We start from the raw sequence: 20,407 nt of genomic DNA, 5'->3' as shown, positions 1-20,407 counted from the left end.
GCAAGAGATAATTAAGCAAGTGAAAGCTGGGATTCTCACATAGAGAGTTGCCAGCCGAGAATAATGTATGAGTGAAGTTTTAATTAACAGGATAAACCACTAGTGAAAATGAAGGTTGTGGGCAAATTCTGAGTGACAGACCTGTGTATTATTTCTCTAATAGAGTTATTATCTTCCTAGTATCTCTGGCTTTCCCATGCCCTCTCCTTTCACTGAGGGGGTGTGGGTTTGGCGAATTAGTCCCATAGTTCTGTCCCTCTGCCTCATCAAAGTCTTGACAAAGCTTTTTTTCCTGAATCTGAGAGGACCTCAGGAATCTTTTTTATTTTAATTTTTTAAAAAATTTATGTATTTACTTGACTGTGTTGGGTCTTCGTTGCTGTGCGTGGGCTTACTCTAGTTGAGGCAAACAGGGGCTACTCTTCCTTGCCGTGTGCAGGCTTCTCATTGCAGTGGCTTCTCTCTTTTTTTTTTAATAAATTTATTTTATTTATTTATTTTTGACTGCGTTGGGTCTTTGTTGCTGCGCTCGGGCTTTGTCTAGTTGCAGTGAGTGGGGGCTACACTGAGTTGCAGTGCGCGGGCTTCTCATTGTGGTGGCTTCTCTTTGTTGTGGAGCACAGGCTCTAGGTGCGTGGGCTTCAGTTGTTGTGGCACGTGGGCTCAGTAGTTGTGGCTCGCAGGCTCTACAGTGCAGGCTCAGTAGCTGTGGAGCACGGGCTTTGTTGCTCCGCGGCGTGTGGGATCCTTCCGGACCAGGGCTTGAATCCATGTCCCCTGCATTGGCAGGAGGATTCTCAACCACTGCGCCACCAGGGAAGCCCAGCGGTGGCTTCTTTTGTCGCGGAGCATGGGCTCTAGGTGCGTGGGCTTCAGTAGTTGTGACGTGCGGGCTCAGTAGCTGTGGCTCACGGGCTCTAGAGCGCAGGCTCAGTAGTTGTGGTGCATGGGCTTCATTGCTCCGTGGCATGTGGGATCCTTCCGGACCAGGGCTTGAACCCGTGTCCCCCGCATTGGCAGGTGGATTCTTTTTTATTTTATTTTATTTTATTTTATTTTATTTTATTTTATTTTATTTTGTGGTACGCGGGCCTCTCACTGCTGTGGCCTCTCCCGTTGCGGAGCACAGGCTCCGGACGCGCAGGCTCAGCGGCCATGGCTCACGGGCCCAGCCGCTCCGCGGCAAGTGGGATTTTCCCGGACCGGGGCACGAACCCGCGTCCCCTGCATCGGCAGGCGGACTCTCAACCACTGCGCCGCCAGGCAGGAACCTTTTAGGCCAGGCACTACCCAACTATGTCTGGAGAACCAAATCTAGCCTACCTCCTGTTTCTATAAATAAAGTTTTATTGGAATGCAACCACAGCCATTCCATGGCTAATCTTCTACAGCACCAGAGTCAAGACAGACTGTGTGGCCTGCGAGGACTCAAATATTTACTATCTGACCCTTTAAGAAAAAGTTTGCTGAGCCCTTCTTTAGAGCAAGAAAAGGCTGGAGCTTTAGAGCCAGTTTTTGTCTGTAGCACTAAGAAGCTTCTCAGAACTTCTGTCCCAAGTGAAGGAAACAGTGGTGCCATCTTGGCCCCCTTTTCTCTCCAGTGTTTCTGAAGCGTCAGGGGAGCCAGAGGCCCTTCAGCCTCACGGGACAGCCTTTGCCTGGGAGATGCTGTTGGGGGGAACTTCCGAGGGTGTGAATTCAAGTCGGTATCCTAAGCTTTGTAGCAGGGTCTCTCCCACCTCTCTCTGTCCACTTTACCCACACCCCCAGTATTTGTTTCCTTTTTCCTTCCCCCCGCCACCAAAAGATAATGTGTCAAATTCAGCAAAAGCCACACCTGGACTCCAGTAGAGTAGATGTCTACTCCAGGAGACATCTGCCTCAGATGCTTTGGTTACAGTTGATACATCTTCCACTTCAGTCACAGTTAATTAATTGTAAAGTTGTCATAATATCACGCTGTTTTAGCTGAAGCAGCCCAGCCTTTCCCTCTTTTGTGAATAGGGCATTCATGTCACTTTTTCTTTGAGGAAGAAATGGTTTCCACCAGAGCCTAGAGTAAAATCCCATCTGCTTTCCATAGGTCCTGCTCCTTGCCTCTCCCTCCAGCGTCACATTCTTTATTTTCCACCTTATTCTCACTCTGTTCTACCTGCACCAGTGACCTTGCTGTTCCTCAAATGCATCCAACATGCTCCTGCCTCAGGACCTTTGCACTTGCTGTTTCCTGGCAGTTACAGATACTTCATTTGCCTATCTGCTCGTCCCCCACAAAGAGGCAGAGGCTTTTCCAGGCATCCTCGCCACCTATCCCTAATGGCTAGAATAGTCCCTGGCACATAAGATGAGCTCAGTAGAGCCATGTTGGGTGGACAGGTCAGGGAAGAGTTCTGTAGATAAAACCGTCTAAAAACTACCCACCTGTTCTTCCTCTGTCATCAAACAGAAGAAACTGAGACCTAGAGGTGTGACTTATCCAAAATCCCAAGGCAGATAATTCCCAGGATTAGCACTGGAATTTGGACTCTGTTCCATGAGCCTCCCGGTGTAAATGGCTTGTGGATTTTAACCCGGACCAACATCAAGCTGCGTCCGAGAAAAGGCTGGGTCTCACGTCACCGTCTGTTTTGGCAGGAGGTGGGCAGTCAGTAACAAGGAAATGATGCCTTCTCTAAAACTAACGAGGGGAAATCAGGAAGATGATTATTTTAAACTCTTAAAATGGCAATTTTAAATGCTTTCCCCCTTGGCCCTTAAGATTAGGATCTTGCCTTTTGAGGGCCTACTGTGGTGCTGAAGAGAGAGCTGCTTCTTTAAGAAGAAGCACAGGACCCTGTGGCATGAGTTCTAGTTCCCTCCACTGCTCAGCAAGTGGTTTCTCCTGTCTGGGCTTCAGTTTCCCCATCTGTCAGTGAGGGAACTGAGGAATCACATCTCTGTGGTGCTGGAATTTTCCTCTGTGCCTCCCTCTGGTCACCTGGCCTCTGCCCGAGCAGGCTGGTTTGGAGGGTGATGGACGCCTGGCCGTGCCCATCAGTGGCAGGAGTTCTGGCTGACGCTCTCTGTCTCCCCGTTTCCTTCGCAGGCTCTGTACATGTTCTACGCCTTGGCCATAGTGTGCGATGAGTTCTTCGTTCCGTCTCTAGAGAAGATCTGCGAGGTACGTGGGAGGGACTTAGGACCCTTTGGCAAAAGCCTGGGTGAGGGGCTGGGGGTGATTGACACGTGGCGTGTCGGTACCAGGCCAAGAAGGACCGGGGCGGGGAGCAGGCCCAGGCAGAGGCAGGGAGGGGCAGGACAGGATGTAGCATGGTTTGGATTCGGCTAAAAGCTATCACAGGTGCTTCAGTGGCTGAACCGCTGCGGCACCTCCTCTGCAGCAGGGCTGAGGTGGCCGGGCTTCTTCCTGGGGTCAGCGATGGGCCCCCACCCCATTTTCCATCAAGCCCAGAGCTCCAGCCCTTCCGAGGACCCCTTCTGTAGCAAGCTCAGTGGGGAGGTTGTGCTGGCCCAGCGATTGGATTCCGCAGTGGCTTCAGAGCCCAGGCTGCCCAGGAGTGCTTTGGGAGGTGAGGGCAGGAGGAGGCCGAACCCTGCCCTGAGCCAGCCTGACCAGGGGCCTTCTGAGAACCACAGGTGAGCACCTTCAAGTTGGCATTTAGGCGGACCCAGAATCTCCGTGGTTTTCCCGAGCACCCGAAGCCTCCAGCCCCACATTCCAGATGAGAGGATGGGCCTTTGTGGCCAGAACACAGCGTTGCCAAGCGGAGTGGGCCTTGACAGTTCCAGCCCTGTCCCGTGCTGGCTCAGCCCTGGGGACAGGATGTGAGGGTCTGTTTCAGTGAGCAGCCAGGTGTTGGGCCTGCCATTGAGAAGGCCTTCTGGGATGCAGGAGCCAGGCTGTGCGTCCGAGGCCTCCACATCCACAACCTGACGTGTGGAGGTCCGCTTGGTACCCAAGGTCTGTGTGAGCACCAGAGGAGATGGGCGCTAAACTGGTGGAATCCCCGCTGAGCACCAGACCCTGTGCTAGGCATCCAAAGATGAAAAAGACCAACCTCGTCCTCGTCATCCAGTGGGGAGGCAAGCGCATGGACCTCAGACCCTCACTGCGTGATTCGTGTTTCAGCTCCTCTGTCCCAGGGGAGTGGCTGGCTCGTGGTAGCCACTTAGAAAGACTTCATCAAGGAGACGTTATTTAGGGGCTCAGAGAGTGAACAGAAATGGACAGATGGGGGAAGGGGACAGGCAATTCTGGGTTGAGTGCCTGGCAGTGTGGAGGAGGTGCAAGGAGGAGAGGCCACCACACCAGCTGCCGTGCTGCTCCCCTGCGCTCTCCCTGCCTGCCAAGTGTCCAGTTAGCATGTTTACTGCCCCCACCTTACAGCCCTGAGGGTCTGCGGTCGCTTCTGTTTCAGAAACTCCATCTGAGCGAAGATGTGGCTGGAGCCACCTTCATGGCTGCAGGAAGCTCGACGCCAGAGCTGTTTGCCTCTGTGATTGGTAAGAAGTCCCGTCGCCCCAAGACGCAGGATGCAGAGAGAGCCCAGGTTTGGTGTCCAGACTAGTGCGGGCATTTGTCAGCTCTGAGTCTCAGTTTTCTCATCTGTAAAATGGGAGAAGTAGAGAGATAGAAAGTGAATTAGTGGTTCCCAGGGGTGTGAGGTGGAGTGGGGTACTAACAGGTATGGGGTTTCTTTTGGGGGTGAAGGGAACGTTCTAAAATTAAATTGTGGTGATGACTGTATAATTCTGTGACTGGACCAGAAAACACTGAATTATATGGGTGAATTTTATGACATGTGAGTTACATCTTAATAAAGCTGTTCAGAAAGTGGGAGCATTAGAGTAGCCGGTCCCTGAGGGCACCTCCACCTCTGGTTTTGTTGTCCTCAACCATGTCGCTGGTGTTCTCTGATAATAAGAACAGCTTCCCTCCATTCATGGGGTGGGGGACACAGAGCCGGCCCGGGTCTAAGGAAGGGGAAGGCCTGGGCTTTGCAGAGGAGTGTTTGTGCCTTTCTCTTTCCAGGTGTGTTCATCACTCACGGAGATGTCGGGGTTGGGACCATCGTGGGCTCTGCTGTGTTCAACATCCTGTGTATAATCGGAGTTTGCGGATTATCCGCAGGGCAGGTCAGTGGTCTCTCTCTCCGTACGAAATGACATAGGGACAGCGCGGGGAGACCCAAGGCCCAGCCCTAGCCGAGCCCGTAAGTGCTGTGGCTGTCAGAAACGGTTTCCTCTGCGAGCCTGCTTCCTCACGTGTAGCAGGGCTGTCCTTCCTTCCTTCCACCGGTGGGTCTGAGAGCAGAAAGAGCATCAGCTCCATGGCTGGTCCAAGGGGGGAGCGTTCATTCAACAGCAGTAAATATTTAAGAGGCGTCTCCTGTAACTCTGACCCTGAGCTAGACTTTGCACATATTTGGGTCCCGCCTTCGGCCTCCCCACAGGACGCGCAAAGCTGGCTTGTTGTTGAAACCCCATCGCATCTTCCTGGTCCTCAGAGCCCCAGGGGGACATTAGACTCAATCTCAGAGAGTCAGGCTCTAGGGTAGGCCCCGCCCGGCCAAGGGAGGTAGAGGTAGGCAGCCGATCACCCCCGGAAGGTTCGAACGTCGGAGGGAAGAGTGAGTGCCTCTGGCCTCTCCCCCTGGCACATGGCTTCTGCTGGGAAACATGCCATGTGGTCACCTTGGAGGAACAGGGGGCAGCTTTGCCATCATTTAGGAACATGATGTGGTATCATTCCATCCCCAAATGTGACAAAGAGCACAGGGTGGCCTTGAACAGCCAGACAAGATGTGGTTCTGGTGTCACAGTTAAGATGAGCTCCGTGGACATGTGTCTGCACCTGCAGGGGCCTGGGGGTGGTGGGAGCCCCCCAGCAGTGTCCCCCGGCCCCCGTACCCCATCTCCCCAGCCAGTAACAGCTGATGTCCCTTTGCTCAGCAGGTCATCCGTCTGACATGGTGGGCCGTGTGCCGAGACTCTGTGTACTACACCCTCTCTGTCGTTGTGCTCATTGCCGTGAGTTACCTTCCCCCCCCCCCCGCCCCCCGCCCCTGCGAAGGCACCGGGGCCCAACCCACCTCTGTCCCTGGCACTAGAAACAGAGAACCCACGGCGCTCCTACCCTGGGGTGTGCTGGCCACTCATTGCAGTCATGTTGACCAGTCTCCCTCCACCGTGCCTCCCTGTCCCGAAAATCTCATACCTGATGCTTTGCTTACCCATCACATCCAGGTACCACCTTGAGGGCACAAAGGCCTTGAAAAAGCTAAAGAAGGCATCACATGGTTGACGCAGTTAAGCTCAAGCACGTGCTCCTCAGAGGCCTTCAGATCCTCACTTAGAGCCCATTTACTAAAGAGCAGAGTTTCTGCTTTCCCACCTTACCGCGGAGCAGGGAAGAGAGGCCAGCTGGGAGCAATCAGGGTTGGCAGCTGGGAGCAAGGATATGGGCAGAAAAGGCAGAGGGATTGAAACAGGGATCCCTGAGGGCTCGGGTACATCATGGTACATGACAGTGACACAGCCCATGACACAGGTTACTGCCATCCACAGGGGAACAGCTTCCATCCAAAAGGAGCTTTAAAGTGGCGGCATGAGGGCAGGTCATTTTCACAAGGGCAGAGGCACATGGCGTGCCCAGATTTCAGAGTATGGAGCGTGCCCTAGAGTGACGGTTCTCAACCTAAGAACATCTAGAGGCAACTGGACTTGATGATCATGACCCTTGTATCAGTTATCTGTTGCTGTGTAACAAATTTCCCTTAACACTCAGCAGTTTAAAACAGCAAACGTTTCTTGTTTCCATTTTCTATGCATCAAATCTGGCAGTGGCTTAGCCGAGCCCTCTGGCTCACGGGTGTCGGCCAGGGTATAGTGATGTCAAGGCTCCCGTGGGCAACGATCTGCTTTCAGGATCACTCGCTAGGCTTCAGACTGGCCTCGAGCTGTTCCACAGTGCAGCTCTCGGCATGGGGACTGGTTTCCCTCCCAGCAGGGCCGAGGAGGCACCAAGCTGAAAGCCATGGTCTGCTTGCAACCGAATCTCGGAAGTGACAGCCCATCACTGTTGCCATATTCTGTTACGAGCAAATCCCTAAGCTCAGGCCACGCACACAGGCGAGCATGAAGATCAGACGGTGGGATCATCGGGGCACCTGAGAGGCTGCCCACCACACCCCCCAAAAATGAAAGTTATAGATAAAACTATTTACCTATACACAATTTTACAAAATCAATATAATGCCCAAACTATACCATAAAGGACAAATAAAAGTAATTCATAATAAAAGAATACATCTTTCAATGTGTAAATGTTTGGGCATGAAGGTGCTAGAATGCTGAATGAGGTGATCCGTTGCCCCCATATGGGAAATCTCCAGGTCCTACAGCTACCAGTGCAGACTGAGGCTGGTATGCTGGGCTGGCAACCCCGTGAGTGGTGCCGACCTTGATGATGTGATTTTCCAAAATTATGAATGACTCCTGATAAAATCCTAAACAGAGCAAAGTACAATCATCCCTCCATTTGCATGACAGTTAACTCACTAGAAAATTAAGTATTTATTAAAACCATGTAAGAATACTTTGATTTGCAAAATGGAATTAAGGTTGAGGCGCAGGTCATTTTTTTTTTCTGCTTGCCTAAATATCTAGCAGGACATTTAAGACGTGTGCCAAATACGGAAGAACGCCTCTGGTAGAACCATTTCACATGCTCTAGGCTGACTAGCACCCCGGGCCTTCACTGCCTCTAAATGCCAGTAGCCCTCCATTGGGTTATAAAAGCTGAAACTATCCCCATAAATGTCCCCCAGTTTTCCCAGGTGGTGGCACTGAGCTCCCCTCTATTGAGTCCCTCTTCCTCAGAGGCTTGAGTTTGGGGAGCCTCACAGCAATGCCCAGCCAGGAGGACCCTCTCCGAAGTGACTTCCCAAAGCAGATTCTGTGTGTGCTGCCTGCCATGGCAACCAGGAGAGGGGTACAATGGGCCCAAGTCCAGACAACATCCCCCTGGTCTCTCCTGGCATCCCGTGTCTCCAAGATCAGATTGGTGGGCACTGCCCCTCCACCTTCCTGTGTGCACTGGGCCTGGCTGGGGCGGTCACAGGACTCCTCCCCTGGACCACGGAAGCATCATTCATCCGTGTCCCACGTAGGCAGTGCTGGGTGGAATTGTTGGGCAATGTCAGTGCCCTCTTAGGAAGCCACGGCATCCCCACCATCACCCCTGGCCTCCTTTCAAATGGTACAAATGGGTCCTTTGCCCTCAGAGTTTCCAAAGGAGTTACTCTTTATTTTTAAAAAAATGACACCCTTTCCTCCCCACCCCCACACACAGAGGTACCACAGATCGATAGATAGATAGATAGATAGATAGATAGATAGATAGATAGATGATAGATAGGCAAGTAGGTAGATAGACACAAACATACATACATACAGAGGTGCCTTTTCAGTTTTTAAGAGTCTTGATTTCAGCAACTCTGTTCCATTAATGAGGGCAGACCCCTGCCAGGTTGGCCCCAGTGGCTACTTGGACTGTTGGTAGCACAGGCCAGTTCTCTTTGGAGACCCACCCTAGACCTCATACTGCAGCATCTACTGACCAAGGTTTCCACCAAGGAAAGGTCACCTTCTATGTTTGAGAAACCCAGACATGGAGAGAAGAGCCAGCTTTCTGTGAAACACATAACTAGCCTATGTGTTGGCTCTGGGCACTTAGAAGTCTGCGTTTGTTCTTCTTTTGGAATAAATCTGTTGCCCCGCCCTTTGTTTCTTTTGCCTTCCAGTTCATATATGATGAAGAAATTGTGTGGTAAGTTTTTAAAGTTTGTTTCTCGTTGTTCCTTTTTTGTTAGTATCCTTGCTTATCGGGTTCATTGAAGCTTTTTTAAAATTATTTTTACAAACATAAGTTTATGAACTTGTGAAAGTAAAAAGGGTATCATTCTAAGCAGTCATGTCTTTATTTATGCTTTCAAAGTGACAAAGATTGTTTCCCTTAGTATTCCCACCCTGCCAGATATCAAGATATACTGTAAAACTAAAATAATGAAAACAGTATGGTGTTTTGCACAGGGATAAGCATAGGCCAATATGGAACTGAGAACACAGTAATGGGCCCAGTTCTGGGCTGGGGGATACAACAGGAATCATGACAAGGTAGTGAGTTGGGAGAGGCGGGAGCGGTCCTCATACTACAAAAATGAGGAATTCATATAGAATAAAATAACATCAGCTCGTTGCCTCACACCTTATACAAGAATAAATCCCAGATGGATTAAAGATCTCACTGTGAAAAGCAAAATTAAAACAATTTAGGGTAGAATATAGGGACTCATCTTTATGATATGGAGGTAGGAAGTGATTTCTTAATCAAGATACATAAAGCACAAACTTCTAAAGAGGTTGATATTGCCACTCTAATTTATAGGGCATGAATGTATCTTATATCCATAAGCCATAAAAACGGTTCTCTTCATTGACCATGATTCAGGTCTGCATCCTGTATGTGGTTATTTGTTAGGCATAGATTCAGGAGAACTGATGCGAGTGGGTGTGTGCTATGGGCCCAGAGCATCCTGGTTCTGGGTCCTAACCCACCGTGTGAGCCAAGAAGTCTCTCCCTTTCTGGGTCTCCTTTTCCTCATCTGCAGATGGAGTTTTGAGGGGGTGGTCGGGTCATCTACAGACCCCTTTGTGGCTCTGCTGGGCTGTGGGCTAGCAGAGGAAGAGCTCCCCAAGATGACTGTAGCTCATGTCAGGCACATAGTAGGTCTTCAGGACACATTTGTCAGATGACCCAACAAATTAAGCTGTGTGACTCCTCAGAGGCTTGTGTTCTGAGCTACAAAAATCCCCACCATGTGTGGGGTTGAACACTGGTTCTGCTGGACGGCGATAAGAGTGCACCCCAGGAAGACCCCCACCCAGCCCAGCCCCCGTGTTTGGCCCAAGAGGCTCCTGTGACTGGCCCATCTCTTCAGGCAGTTCTTAGGGTCCCTTTCCACCTGCACCCACAGCTTCTCCCGTCGCTGGCCAGAATCTCGGGTGACCATAGGGCCTCTTAGCATCATGACTCCAGGCTACTCCCCTCCCTGAGTCTGGGATGAGGTGGCCCTGGGCCCTCCTTTTTCTAGGTAGCTGGGGGAACTCCTCCTGAGCCGTGTAGATGAGACCCCTTGTAGTTGAGAAGGCCCCACCCTCAGCCTTCTCTGTTACCAAGCGAGCTTCAGACTGCAGGACGGCTGGGGGCTGGGTGGCTCGCCCGCATGCCTGGGTCCTGGGCCGGGCGCTGGGTCAAGGAAGGTGAGAGGACCACGCACCCTGCTCCGCCCGCCGCGCTGGTCGCTCCCAGCCTTCAGCGCCGCGGGCCTCCTGGCTCTAACCAGTCTCCTTTCTGTCTTTGAGGTGGGAAGGCCTGGTGCTCATCGTCTTGTACGTGTTTTACATTCTGATCATGAAGTAAGTGCCCTTTCTCCTCTTCTGGGCTGTCTCACCCCTGGTTTCGCATCCTGCTGTAGCCTTTTGTCCGAGCAGGAAGAAAACCTCCTTCAGCCCTTGCGGTCACTTCTGGCCACCCCAGTTCTCTGGGGGACACCCTGCTGGGGCAGCCAGAGTGGGAGAGAGATAGTCAGACTCTGTGTTAGGGTGCTGTCTGCACTTGGGCCGGGGTAGGTGGCTGGCTGGTCGGGGGGAGGTTGAGGCCCCTCCCCAAAACAAATAACAAGTGGGAACCTCTCTCCCAGCCCGGTCCTCACCGCTGGCCCGTGCCGCAGGGGGACCGCTCGTTTGTGCTGCCTCTATAAATCGCCTGATAATTTAATGCCACTCTTTTGAAAGCGCCGGGCGCCTCCATTTTGTCAGACTTCATAAAATGCCACCCCTCGGGGCTGCCACCTTGTGTAGCTGCACTGGGCACCGCTTGTAGTTGTAAAGCAGACCTCGGCGCCAGGCTTGTGTACCCTGAGGCCCTCCAGAAGCTGCCCAGGTCAGAATCATCTCAGAACTCCCCGTGATGAATTAACATTCAGCCATGAAAAGGGAAGGAAATTCTGACTCATGCCACAAATGTGGATGAACCTTGAGAACATTATACTGAGTGAAAGGGATCCAGTCACAGAAGGACAAATACTGTGCGGTTCCACTTCTGTGAGGTGCCGAGGAGACGCAGATTCCTAGAGGCAGGCAGCAGATTAGAGATTGGTTACCAGGTGCTTGGGCGAGGGACTAATGAATGACTCATGGTGAATGGGAACGGAGTTCTGTTCGGGATTCTGAAAGTTTAGGAACTAGATAGTGGTGATGGTTGCACAGCCTTACGGATGTAATGACCACCACTGAATTGTGCACTTAAAAATGGAAAATAGTTAAAATGGCAAATTTTATGTGGTATGTATTTTTCTACAATTAAGAGAAAAAAAAAGGCAACCCACGAGCTAAGCCACATTCAAGTTTGTAAGTTTCTCCTCACACCTCCGCAGGTAATTAAAAAGGAAAACACCACTGAGGTTTACGACGCTCTGAATCCCCCGTTGACCTAAAACGTTTATAATGTTTTATAAAAATGGGTGAAAAGCTGTCAAACTGCAAGAGAATGGTCCTTAAACCGTCTCTTCTCTGAGTGCCTTGCAGTGGGGCCGCCAGCCTGGGGTCTGGGATGGAGTCTGTTCTCGGTGTGGGCAGCAGCGCTGGCTGGGATGGTACAGGGAAGGGCCCCCAGGCAGCCCACGGGAGCAAGGCCAGCCAGGCCTGGGAACACCTGCTTCGAGCCTGTTCCGAGGCTGGGCTGAACTTCTTTTGTCAGGACAGGTTTATAGCACGCAGAGGTAGGCGTCAGTCATTTTCTTGGGCTGAAGGTCTCCTATGGCCCCAGGAGGCCCTGCTCAGCCCCCTACCAGCTCCCCCAGGGCCATGCTCACTGAAGGTGCACAGGGGAAGGAGGTGGGGGAGGGCCCTGCCCAGTCTATCCCGCAGCTCTGACCTCCCACCTTAACTGACTTGCAGGTACAATGTGAAGATGCAGGCCTTTTTCACAGTCAGACAAAAGACCATTGCAAATGGCAACACGGTCAACAGTGAGCTGGAGGATGGTAATGATTACTGTGATAGTAGCTCTGATGACCCTTCCATGCCATTGCTGGGGCAAGGTAAGGCTGAGCAGACAGGAGCCGGCAAGCCATGTCATTGAAAGTACTCTCCCCCTCTCTTCCGTGCACACACACACTCCCTCTGAATTGTCACTCTTCCCCTTGGCCACGGGACCCTAAATGAGGAGGGCGCGTCATTTAGGACGTGTGGCTCAGGTGGGCGTTTACTTAGACGGGAGAAGGATGAATCGAGTCCGCGGTCACGTCCTCGGGGGTCGCCCCAAGCCTCCCGAGGCCGTCTCAAGCCCTGCTTGGCTTTCCTGAAATGCAGTGAATTACATCTCTGACCCACGTCAAAGGCCAGTGACAGGAAGCTGAGAACTTGGGAAGGCAGAGCAGGCTCCGTCTCCCTGTGGTTTCTCAAATGCCAGGCCCAGTTCTGGAGAGCTCTGTTCTAGAGAGACCACTGGCTCCTTGCCGAGATGAACAGCAAGGCCGGGAAGGGTGCCACGGAGCTTCGAGGACTTCCAGACCCACCCCCGAGAGCCCTGGTGGGAGCCCCTTCCCCTGGGGACTGTGGTCTGCTCTCCTCAGCTTCTCTTTGGCCCCTTGTCCGGGGGTTCTGGGCCTCCGGAGCCAGCCCGTGTCTGTCAGGTTCCCCAAATGTCTGGGCCCGACCAGCTCCTGCCTTGGAAACCTTGTCCTCAACTCTTAATCCAGCCAGTTACCAGGTGACTCCATCTGTGGGGACAGCTGCCAGGAAGGCGAGAGAGTTCACACTCTTTCCCATCCAAGACCTGTGTTAAGGCCTGAATAGATTCTTGGAGTTAAGATCTGGAAAAAAACAGCTTAAGCTGACATTGTTGAGTTCCACCCACAGTATTGCTAGAGGCCTCCTTTAACCAGGAGAGAGTCCCTTGGACCAGCTACCCGAGGAGTATTTCTCCTTTGTTCCTCATGGCCTTGGGCAAGTCACCCCCTCTTTCAGGTAACTTTAATTCCTTTGTGGTGTCACTGATGTCTCAGAGCGGACTGTTTGCCAGTGTCTGGGACACGTGGAGGCTGAAATCTATATTCTGAGGCCCTCTCCCCAGCCTCCACCCTGGGGTGGGTCAGGGTAGGAGCTCCCCGCATGTGCGCTCTGGGCAAGCATGCTCTGTTCCGTCCCAGGTAACCCCCAGTAGGAAGGCACCTGTCGTGGGTGCTGAGTGAGGGGTGGATTTCTCCACGTGGAAGGAGGGAGGCTGGTGGGGAGAGGGTGTGAGTGCGGCCAAGGCTACAGCCTGGCTGCCGAGGCCTACCCGCGGGTGGGCGGGGTAAGAAAGGAGGCCTGCAGAGGGTGAGGATTTCCCACAAGTTTATTGCTTTTCCCCAAATTTCGAAGCCCAGGGCAGTTTCTAAAAAATTGGAAGATTAGACACAGGATTGCCCCCAGGCACAGGGAAAGGTGCGAAGGTAGGTCTCCCTCCAGCTCTTATCAGGGTGAATGCGCTTAGATAAAGGCGGAGGAGGAAAAGATTTGGGGGGTTGGGGGGATGCAGGCCTGGAACTGGAGAGGTGGGAAACCCAGAGATACAGCCCCAGTTGGTGGATGCCCCTTCCCTCCCAGAGGGCCGTGTGCAGGGCACTGTCCCCTAGAAGCAGACAGATGGACAGGGGCAGGAAGAAGGAGCACCTGTACCACCCCAGGGGGATGGGGCCGGGCCTGAGGAGACCGGGGCTTCGGGACTTTGCCTTTTCTCACGGTGCTGACACAGAATCTTTCCAACTCGGAGCTTCTCTCCCCTGGTGCTCAGCCTTCAGGCAGGTCGTGGAGACTGCCCCATCCAGGGTTGTCAAAGATTGCTGGCTACTAAATTATTTCAGGAAAACACGCACACGCACACCCCTGGCTTTGCTGGTATCAGCTTTGGTATTTCCCCATATATGTAAAATCAGACATTTTTAACCCAACCTCTTGACAGGAGAGGACACACTGCCTTTTTACTCCCATTTCTATTAAATACCTTTATGTACTTAAATGTTCTTAAAGGTCCTACCGTTCCGCTCACCAAGTCAGCTCAAGCCAGTTTTCTCTCGAGGGGAGTAGCAGCCTCCAACTTTGTTCTGCGTACGGTTGTTTGGGCTTTCCTCTCCCTACAAGTTTTACACGTTTTTTACATCACACTTCAGTTCAGCTCAAGAAAGCAGAGCACGATACACCAAGAAAAGGTGACGAGGGCAAAGGCGGGAAGGCACGGCTGGGGGTCCGGCCTCTCCTTGTTGGCTGTCAGGTGGCCTTGAACACGGCCTGACAACCAAGGCCATCTTGACCGCTGGCTGGGCTCACTCTGGGTCCTTTCCAAGCTGCCCTGGCCTTAGACACAACTTTGGCTTGGAGCAGGGAGAGAGGGAAGGATACCTGGCCTTAGGCTGAACTGCCAGAGAAACATGCTGTACCTGGTTGGGTTCCCTGCTGGGCCGGTGCCAGGACGAGGTGCCTGAGGAGTCAGGTATCATGGCTCTCCCTCCTCCTGAGCTCGTCTGTTCCCCCAGGTGGTGCCCACGGTAGGGCTGGTTCTACCCACGGAGCCTGCGGCTGTTCTGCTGGTTTCCCCCTCCCTCTGAGGTGCAGGCTGCAGAGGAGGGAAGGAGTCCAGCTTTCCTGCAGCAGGGCGGGGCAGCGGGCACGGGGGCTCCCCGATCCTCAGAGTGGGACCGAGCCAGGAGAGGGGGCCCTTCAGGAGGCCAGAGGCCCCGAGCATCGAAGCCCCTCTACTAACACCCTCCTTCATATAACCAACCCCCTGGCATCTGGGTCACCATCGAGAATGCTGCCCCAGACTCCCCGGTGTCCACCGCACGCTAACCACCTCTGGCAATCTCTGTTGGCCTCTGTCTCCTTAACTCTTCTCCTCTTCTAAATTGTAAGTAATCTGCTTTCATCCAAGCCGTGACACATGCATTTACAAAACAAAATCCGTGAGTCCAACGCACGCCTTGTTGGAGGTTAGTGTCTGTCTCCGAAAAAATGCATGGTCTTCCTGGCTTTGGTTCTAACCACACGCCTCCTGTCTGCTGAGCCTTGCTGCCTCTTTGGTGAGGGTGTGTGTGGCTGGTGTGCATTTGTTCGTGTTTGTGCCATTAACTCTTGCTTAGGTTTGCTCTCGACTACTCCTGGTTACCCTGTTATCCAGGAAGGACACTCACCGGGAGCCGGTGACCCGTGGAGACGGATGGGCATATCCGCCTTGATAGCCCCTTGGAGGGGAAAGCCCCCCTGCTTCTGTGTGCTGTGTTCTGGAGTGCTTCTGTTTCTGGACCCTCTGGGGCTCTGGAATTAAATTTCAAACCCCCCAGGACTCGAGCTTGGAGCATGTTTGGGAAGGTGGCAGGGCAGGTCTGGGCACTGGGGAGATTGGTTCTTCAGCCTCATGAGTGGAAGCAAAGGCTCAGAGAGAGTGGCCTCCCTTACTGGAGACACTGGGCTCGGCCAGCAGCTCTCCTTGCACCCTCCGCAAGCAGGCTTCTCCTGGGTCTCAGTTGCCTCGCCCAGGGCGTGTGAGCCAGATCTTTGACCTCACTGCCTACCTCATGGAGAACAAATTTGGAAGCATCCTTTTGTGCCAGGTGGAGATGGTTCCTCTAAGACAGAGCAGGTGGCCTCATGGGAAGTTTAGAGCCGGTGCTGTCTGGTGCCTCCCAGCATTTTCCATTCCAGGGGGCCCTTGTCAATTTGTAAAGTTTTGTCTGAACCTCTGTGAACAGCGGGAAAGAAAGATCCTCTCAGAGTCAGGGGTGAGAGGTGGCAGGAATCCTGTCCACTTTGTAGGCGGGCTGCCCTGTGAGGCTTAGATGAGGAACTGAAAGACCCTTGCAATTAGCCAAGACTGGGCCCCAGAAGAGAGGGGCATCGATTGGCGGAGGGGCTGGCAGTGGAGATGGGGGAGTGGTCCTGTAACAGGGGGACTTTGGGGTTCTGTCCAGTGCTTGCAGGCGGTTCAGACCCAGTGGCCCACTTGACTAAGGGGATGAACTGCAGCCAGGCTTCCAGGCGGCTACCAGCTGCTGAGACCACAGCCCAAGAAGTCTGCACTGAGAGGGGAAGTCAGTCGCCCCAGCCCTTGGGTTTGGCCCCGGGGGATCTCAGCACTAATCATGGCTTTGTGCTCAATATAGTGAAGGAGGAGCCGCAGTACAGCAAAAACCCAGTGGTGATGGTGGATGAGGTCATGAGCTCCAGCCCTCCCAAGTTCACCTTCCCAGAAGCAGGCTTACGCGTAATGATCACCAATAAGTTTGGGCCCAGGACTCGTCTGCGCATGGCCAGCAGGATCATAATTAACGAGGTGAGTTTGCTTCAAGGACCATGAGACCATGAGAGCGAGTGGCCTCGGATGGGTTCTGGCAGTATGAGGAGGCCCTGGCTTGTCAGCACACTTTCTGGTGTTGGGCCTGGGGTGTCCTCTGCCAGGCTGGCATTTATCACCGCACCTGTTGAAGGAAGGAAGCCCAAACCTCACACACAGGCAGCAAATGGTCTTATCGGGAAGGATTTTAAGGCAGGTAACAATCAAACACCATGCCTGCCATGTTCTGCTAAGTATTTTGTCAAGTACTAGAGTAAAACTAATTGGAGAAAGGCTCGTCTGAAGTATGGATTGTTTATTTTAACTGTTATTCAGGGCAAAAAAGAATGAATACACACCTGTTCTCTATGAGTAGAGCAACTCTAGAAGGAAACTGAGAAACCTATAGAAACCTTCTGGTTTGTCTCTCTCAGCATGTGGATCCGTCACCTCCTTTGTGTTGTAACCTATGCCTCTTTTTTTTTTTTGCGCGGTATGCGGGCCTCTCACTATTATGGCCTCTCCCGTTGCGGAGCACAGGCTTCGGACGCGCAGGCTCAGCGGCCATGGCTCACGGGCCCAGCCGCTCCGCGGCATGTGGGATCTTTCCGGACCGGGGCGCAAACCCGTGTTCCCTGCATCGGCAGGTGGACTCTCAACCACTGCGCCACCAGGGAAGCCCAGCCTATGCCTCTTTTAATGGAACCTCATAGCTGTAGATTTTTTTTTCAAGTATAATTCTCTATTGATTCCTATTAAGCTCGAGTCGTGACCCCCTCCCATTATTACCATTCATGTTCCTACTGAGTCACGTCCCACCTCCTTACAATTCTGCCCTTGCACAGCTGTTTGGGGGTTTTGTTTGTTTGTTTGTTTTTGTTTTGTTTTTAATAAGGATGACCTTTCATTTCACTCTTTTTGGGGAGCAAAATATGCCTCCATGTCTGGCCCTGAGTCTCAGATGTAGATCACTTTGCTCTTTTTGGTGGGCTAAATGTTGTGGACACACGTGCAGGAAAGAAAGTTTTAAATTTCCACTCAATCCTAGACTTCATGATTTAGGAGTCCCTGCCTAAAACCAACATGAAGGCAGTTAATGGTCAATTCCTCTTTCTTTTGGAAAAATAACATGCCTCCATTTTAAGTAATAATGACGTTTTTCCCCCTCTTTTTGCTTCCAGTAACCACAAGGGCAAGTGTTAGGCACACAGTTGTGGAGTATTGCCTTGGGGACATGTTTACTGACTCTTGGTCTCTTGCTGAAGTAACTGGGAAGGATACATGTGTCCATGAGTGATGATCGTTACCCACAGGACCTAAAGCTGATCCATAAATTTATCTTTTATTTTTTTGCGGTACGCGGGCCTCTCACTGTTGTGGCCTCTCCTGTTGCGGAGCAAAGGCTCCGGACGCGCAGGCTCAGCGGCCATGGCTCACGGGCCCAGCCGCTCCGCGGCATGTGGGATCTTCCCGGACCGGGGCACGAACCCGTGTCCCCTGCATCGGCAGGCGGACTCTCAACCACTGCGCCAACAGGGAAGCCCCATAAATATTTTTAATGGGAGCCAGACAAAGATGAGCTGTGCAAAGGCAAACAGATTCTTGGGAGCATGAAAACCTGTTGATTTCTTGAAATGTGGCCTCTGGTTTCGTAGAAACCCACAGACTTGGCGAGCAAAGTCAGCTTCTGCTTGGGTAGAAAGGAGGCAGACTTGGTCAGTAGCTACAAGGAGATGGCAGAGGGAAGGGGGCGGTTCGGTTCAGAGCACACCCATTTCACGTGGCAAAAGACTTAGACAGCAGAGGCCTTCCGAATGGCCACTAACGCAATCAGGATGCTGAACATCATTCGTTGTTAGGGAAATGCAGATTAAAACCACCATTAGATACCACCGCCCATCCACCAGAATGGCTAAAATGAAAAGGATTGACAGTATCAAACGTTGACCAGGATGGGAAGCAACTGAAATTGTAATCCGTTGCTGGTGTGAGTGTAAAATGGTTCAACTTGCACCTACCTTATGACCTAGCAACCCCACTTCTAGATAAATACCCAGGAGAAATGAGCGCATATGTCCACAAAAAGATGTGTACACGAATGTTCACGGCATTCTTCATGATAACCAAAAAGGGGAAATAACCTAAATGCCCATCAACAAGCAAAAGATACGTTGTGTGTTATTCACAGGGTGGACTACCGTACAGCCCTGAAAAGTATCAAGTGACTGCTGTGTGCAGCAACATGGATGAACCTCACAGATATTCAGTTGAGTGAGAGAAGCCAGACATAAAATAATATGTACTCTTTGAATCCATTTATAGGAAGCTCAAGTTCAGGAAGAACTAAGTGATGTTTATAAAAGTCAGAATGGCGTTACCTTGGTTACCCCTGGAGAGAGGGGACCCTAAAGGAGTCTTTGGAGGGGCTGGAAATGTTCTATATCTTGATGTGAACCATCATTGGGCTGTTGGACACATAATATAAATGCACTTTTTGTGTGGAAAAACATTTTTTTTAAACTATGCAAAGTCTCTCCTGTGTGACTGTCTTCAGGTGGTTTATGACCATCTACGGGGCGGATGCAGAATGATCGCTGTCATCCAGTGACATGGGATGGGTTGTCAGGTTGGCGCTAAGAAGAGAAGGCCCAGGGCTCTGACTGATACCCTCACTGGTATTGGTCCAAGTGGAAATGAGCAAACTTAGCTGGATTCCAAAGTCCCTGGGCCATTTTTCAGGCAAACCCATCTCCAGGGGCGTCGTTCTCGAAACCCTTAAGGGCCGCTACATGGGAGGAACAAAGCAACAGGGCGACACTTTGTCACACGCCTGGGGGTCTGTCTTGCCTCCTGTCCACACAGAGGCAGAGGCTGATCAACTCGGCAAACGGTGTGAGCAGCAAGCCACTTCAGAACGGGAGACACGAGAGCCTCGAGAACGGGAACGTTCCTGTGGAAAACCCTGCAGAGCTGCAACAGGAGCGAGAGCAGCCGCCGCCACCCCCAGAGCCAGAGCTGGTCGAGGCCGCTCTCCTGTCCCCCTTCTCCATGCCCGGTGAGTTCGGCGGGGGCGGGGGGGGGGTGCTTCCGGGCTACACTGCTGGGGGCTCCGAGGGTCCAACCCCGGGTCTTCAGGATGGAGAGTTGGACCCATGAGGGCGGGGGAGGCTGGTGGGAAGGGTGGGCATTAAGTCACTCAGCGAACACCTCCTAAGTGCTGAACTGTGGGTTAGAGCTGCACTGGGATACAGGCACTGCCCAGGGTTGGGGAGCCTGTGTGCCAGACGGCCGGCCAGATGGAGACTTGGGAAGTGCCAGTAACCCCTAGTGACTGCACTCAAATGCCCAGGGCATCGAGGCTTTCCCATGCAGTAAGAAAAACAGCCATGTATGTTATTTTTATGGGCACGCTCAGACTCTCCAGCCCTTCCAGCATGGGCAGGCTGTTTTGCCCATGCGTTGTACATTTGCTGGGACAGGATATTCTAAGGCCATAAATGACCTTTAGACAGTTACACCTTATCTATTTGATGACATCTCCTACCTATAAATAAGTCAGAACAGGCGTGACTCTGCCCCCAGCCCTGAGTGTCCTCCCATCTCATTGGATGGGCCCAGTGTCATCTGACTGCCAGCTCCGTGCTGACCTCACCTCTGCTGCATCCACACTGGCCTCCTCACTGTCCTTCCCAGAACGTAGCAGGTGTGCTCCTGCCCCAGGACCTTTGCACTTGCCCTTTGCTGGAATGCACTTTCCCCAGTTATCTATATGGCTCCTTTCCTCACCTTCTTCAGGTCTCTGCAGAAACGTCACCTTCTTGGTGTGGCCTTCCCTGACCACTCTAATTTAAGTATTTTATCTATTTGGTTACCTTGTGTCTCCCCAGCTAAAATATCAGCTCCCTGCTGGCTGAGATCTTTGTCTGTTTCATTCACTGTATCCCCAGTGCCCAAGCCCGACACATAGTAGGTGCT

At 52.3% G+C, this 20,407-nt stretch overlaps 1 protein-coding gene across 2 annotated transcripts in view; it reads left to right on the top strand.

Annotated features, from left to right (window-relative positions):
* SLC24A4 (solute carrier family 24 member 4) overlaps positions 1–20,407 on the top strand; it is a 171,381-nt gene that overhangs the window by 117,263 nt on the left and 33,711 nt on the right. The window contains exons 4-12 of one of the 2 annotated variants that reach the window (XM_065871257.1): positions 3,086–3,160; positions 4,419–4,503; positions 5,033–5,136; positions 5,956–6,030; positions 8,805–8,830; positions 10,426–10,479; positions 12,022–12,164; positions 16,263–16,432; positions 19,295–19,487. In XM_065871257.1, the coding sequence (XP_065727329.1) occupies positions 3,086–3,160; positions 4,419–4,503; positions 5,033–5,136; positions 5,956–6,030; positions 8,805–8,830; positions 10,426–10,479; positions 12,022–12,164; positions 16,263–16,432; positions 19,295–19,487 (925 nt within the window). The remainder of the gene's footprint in view (positions 1–3,085; positions 3,161–4,418; positions 4,504–5,032; positions 5,137–5,955; positions 6,031–8,804; positions 8,831–10,425; positions 10,480–12,021; positions 12,165–16,262; positions 16,433–19,294; positions 19,488–20,407) is intronic. The other variant, XM_065871258.1, reaches the window with a different exon arrangement.

This window comes from Phocoena phocoena, chromosome 2, assembly GCF_963924675.1.
Source record: "Phocoena phocoena chromosome 2, mPhoPho1.1, whole genome shotgun sequence".
In the NCBI taxonomy this organism is placed as follows: domain Eukaryota; kingdom Metazoa; phylum Chordata; class Mammalia; order Artiodactyla; family Phocoenidae; genus Phocoena; species Phocoena phocoena.
Note: the sequence above shows the minus strand (reverse complement) of the source record. Positions and strands in the feature narration are given on the sequence as shown.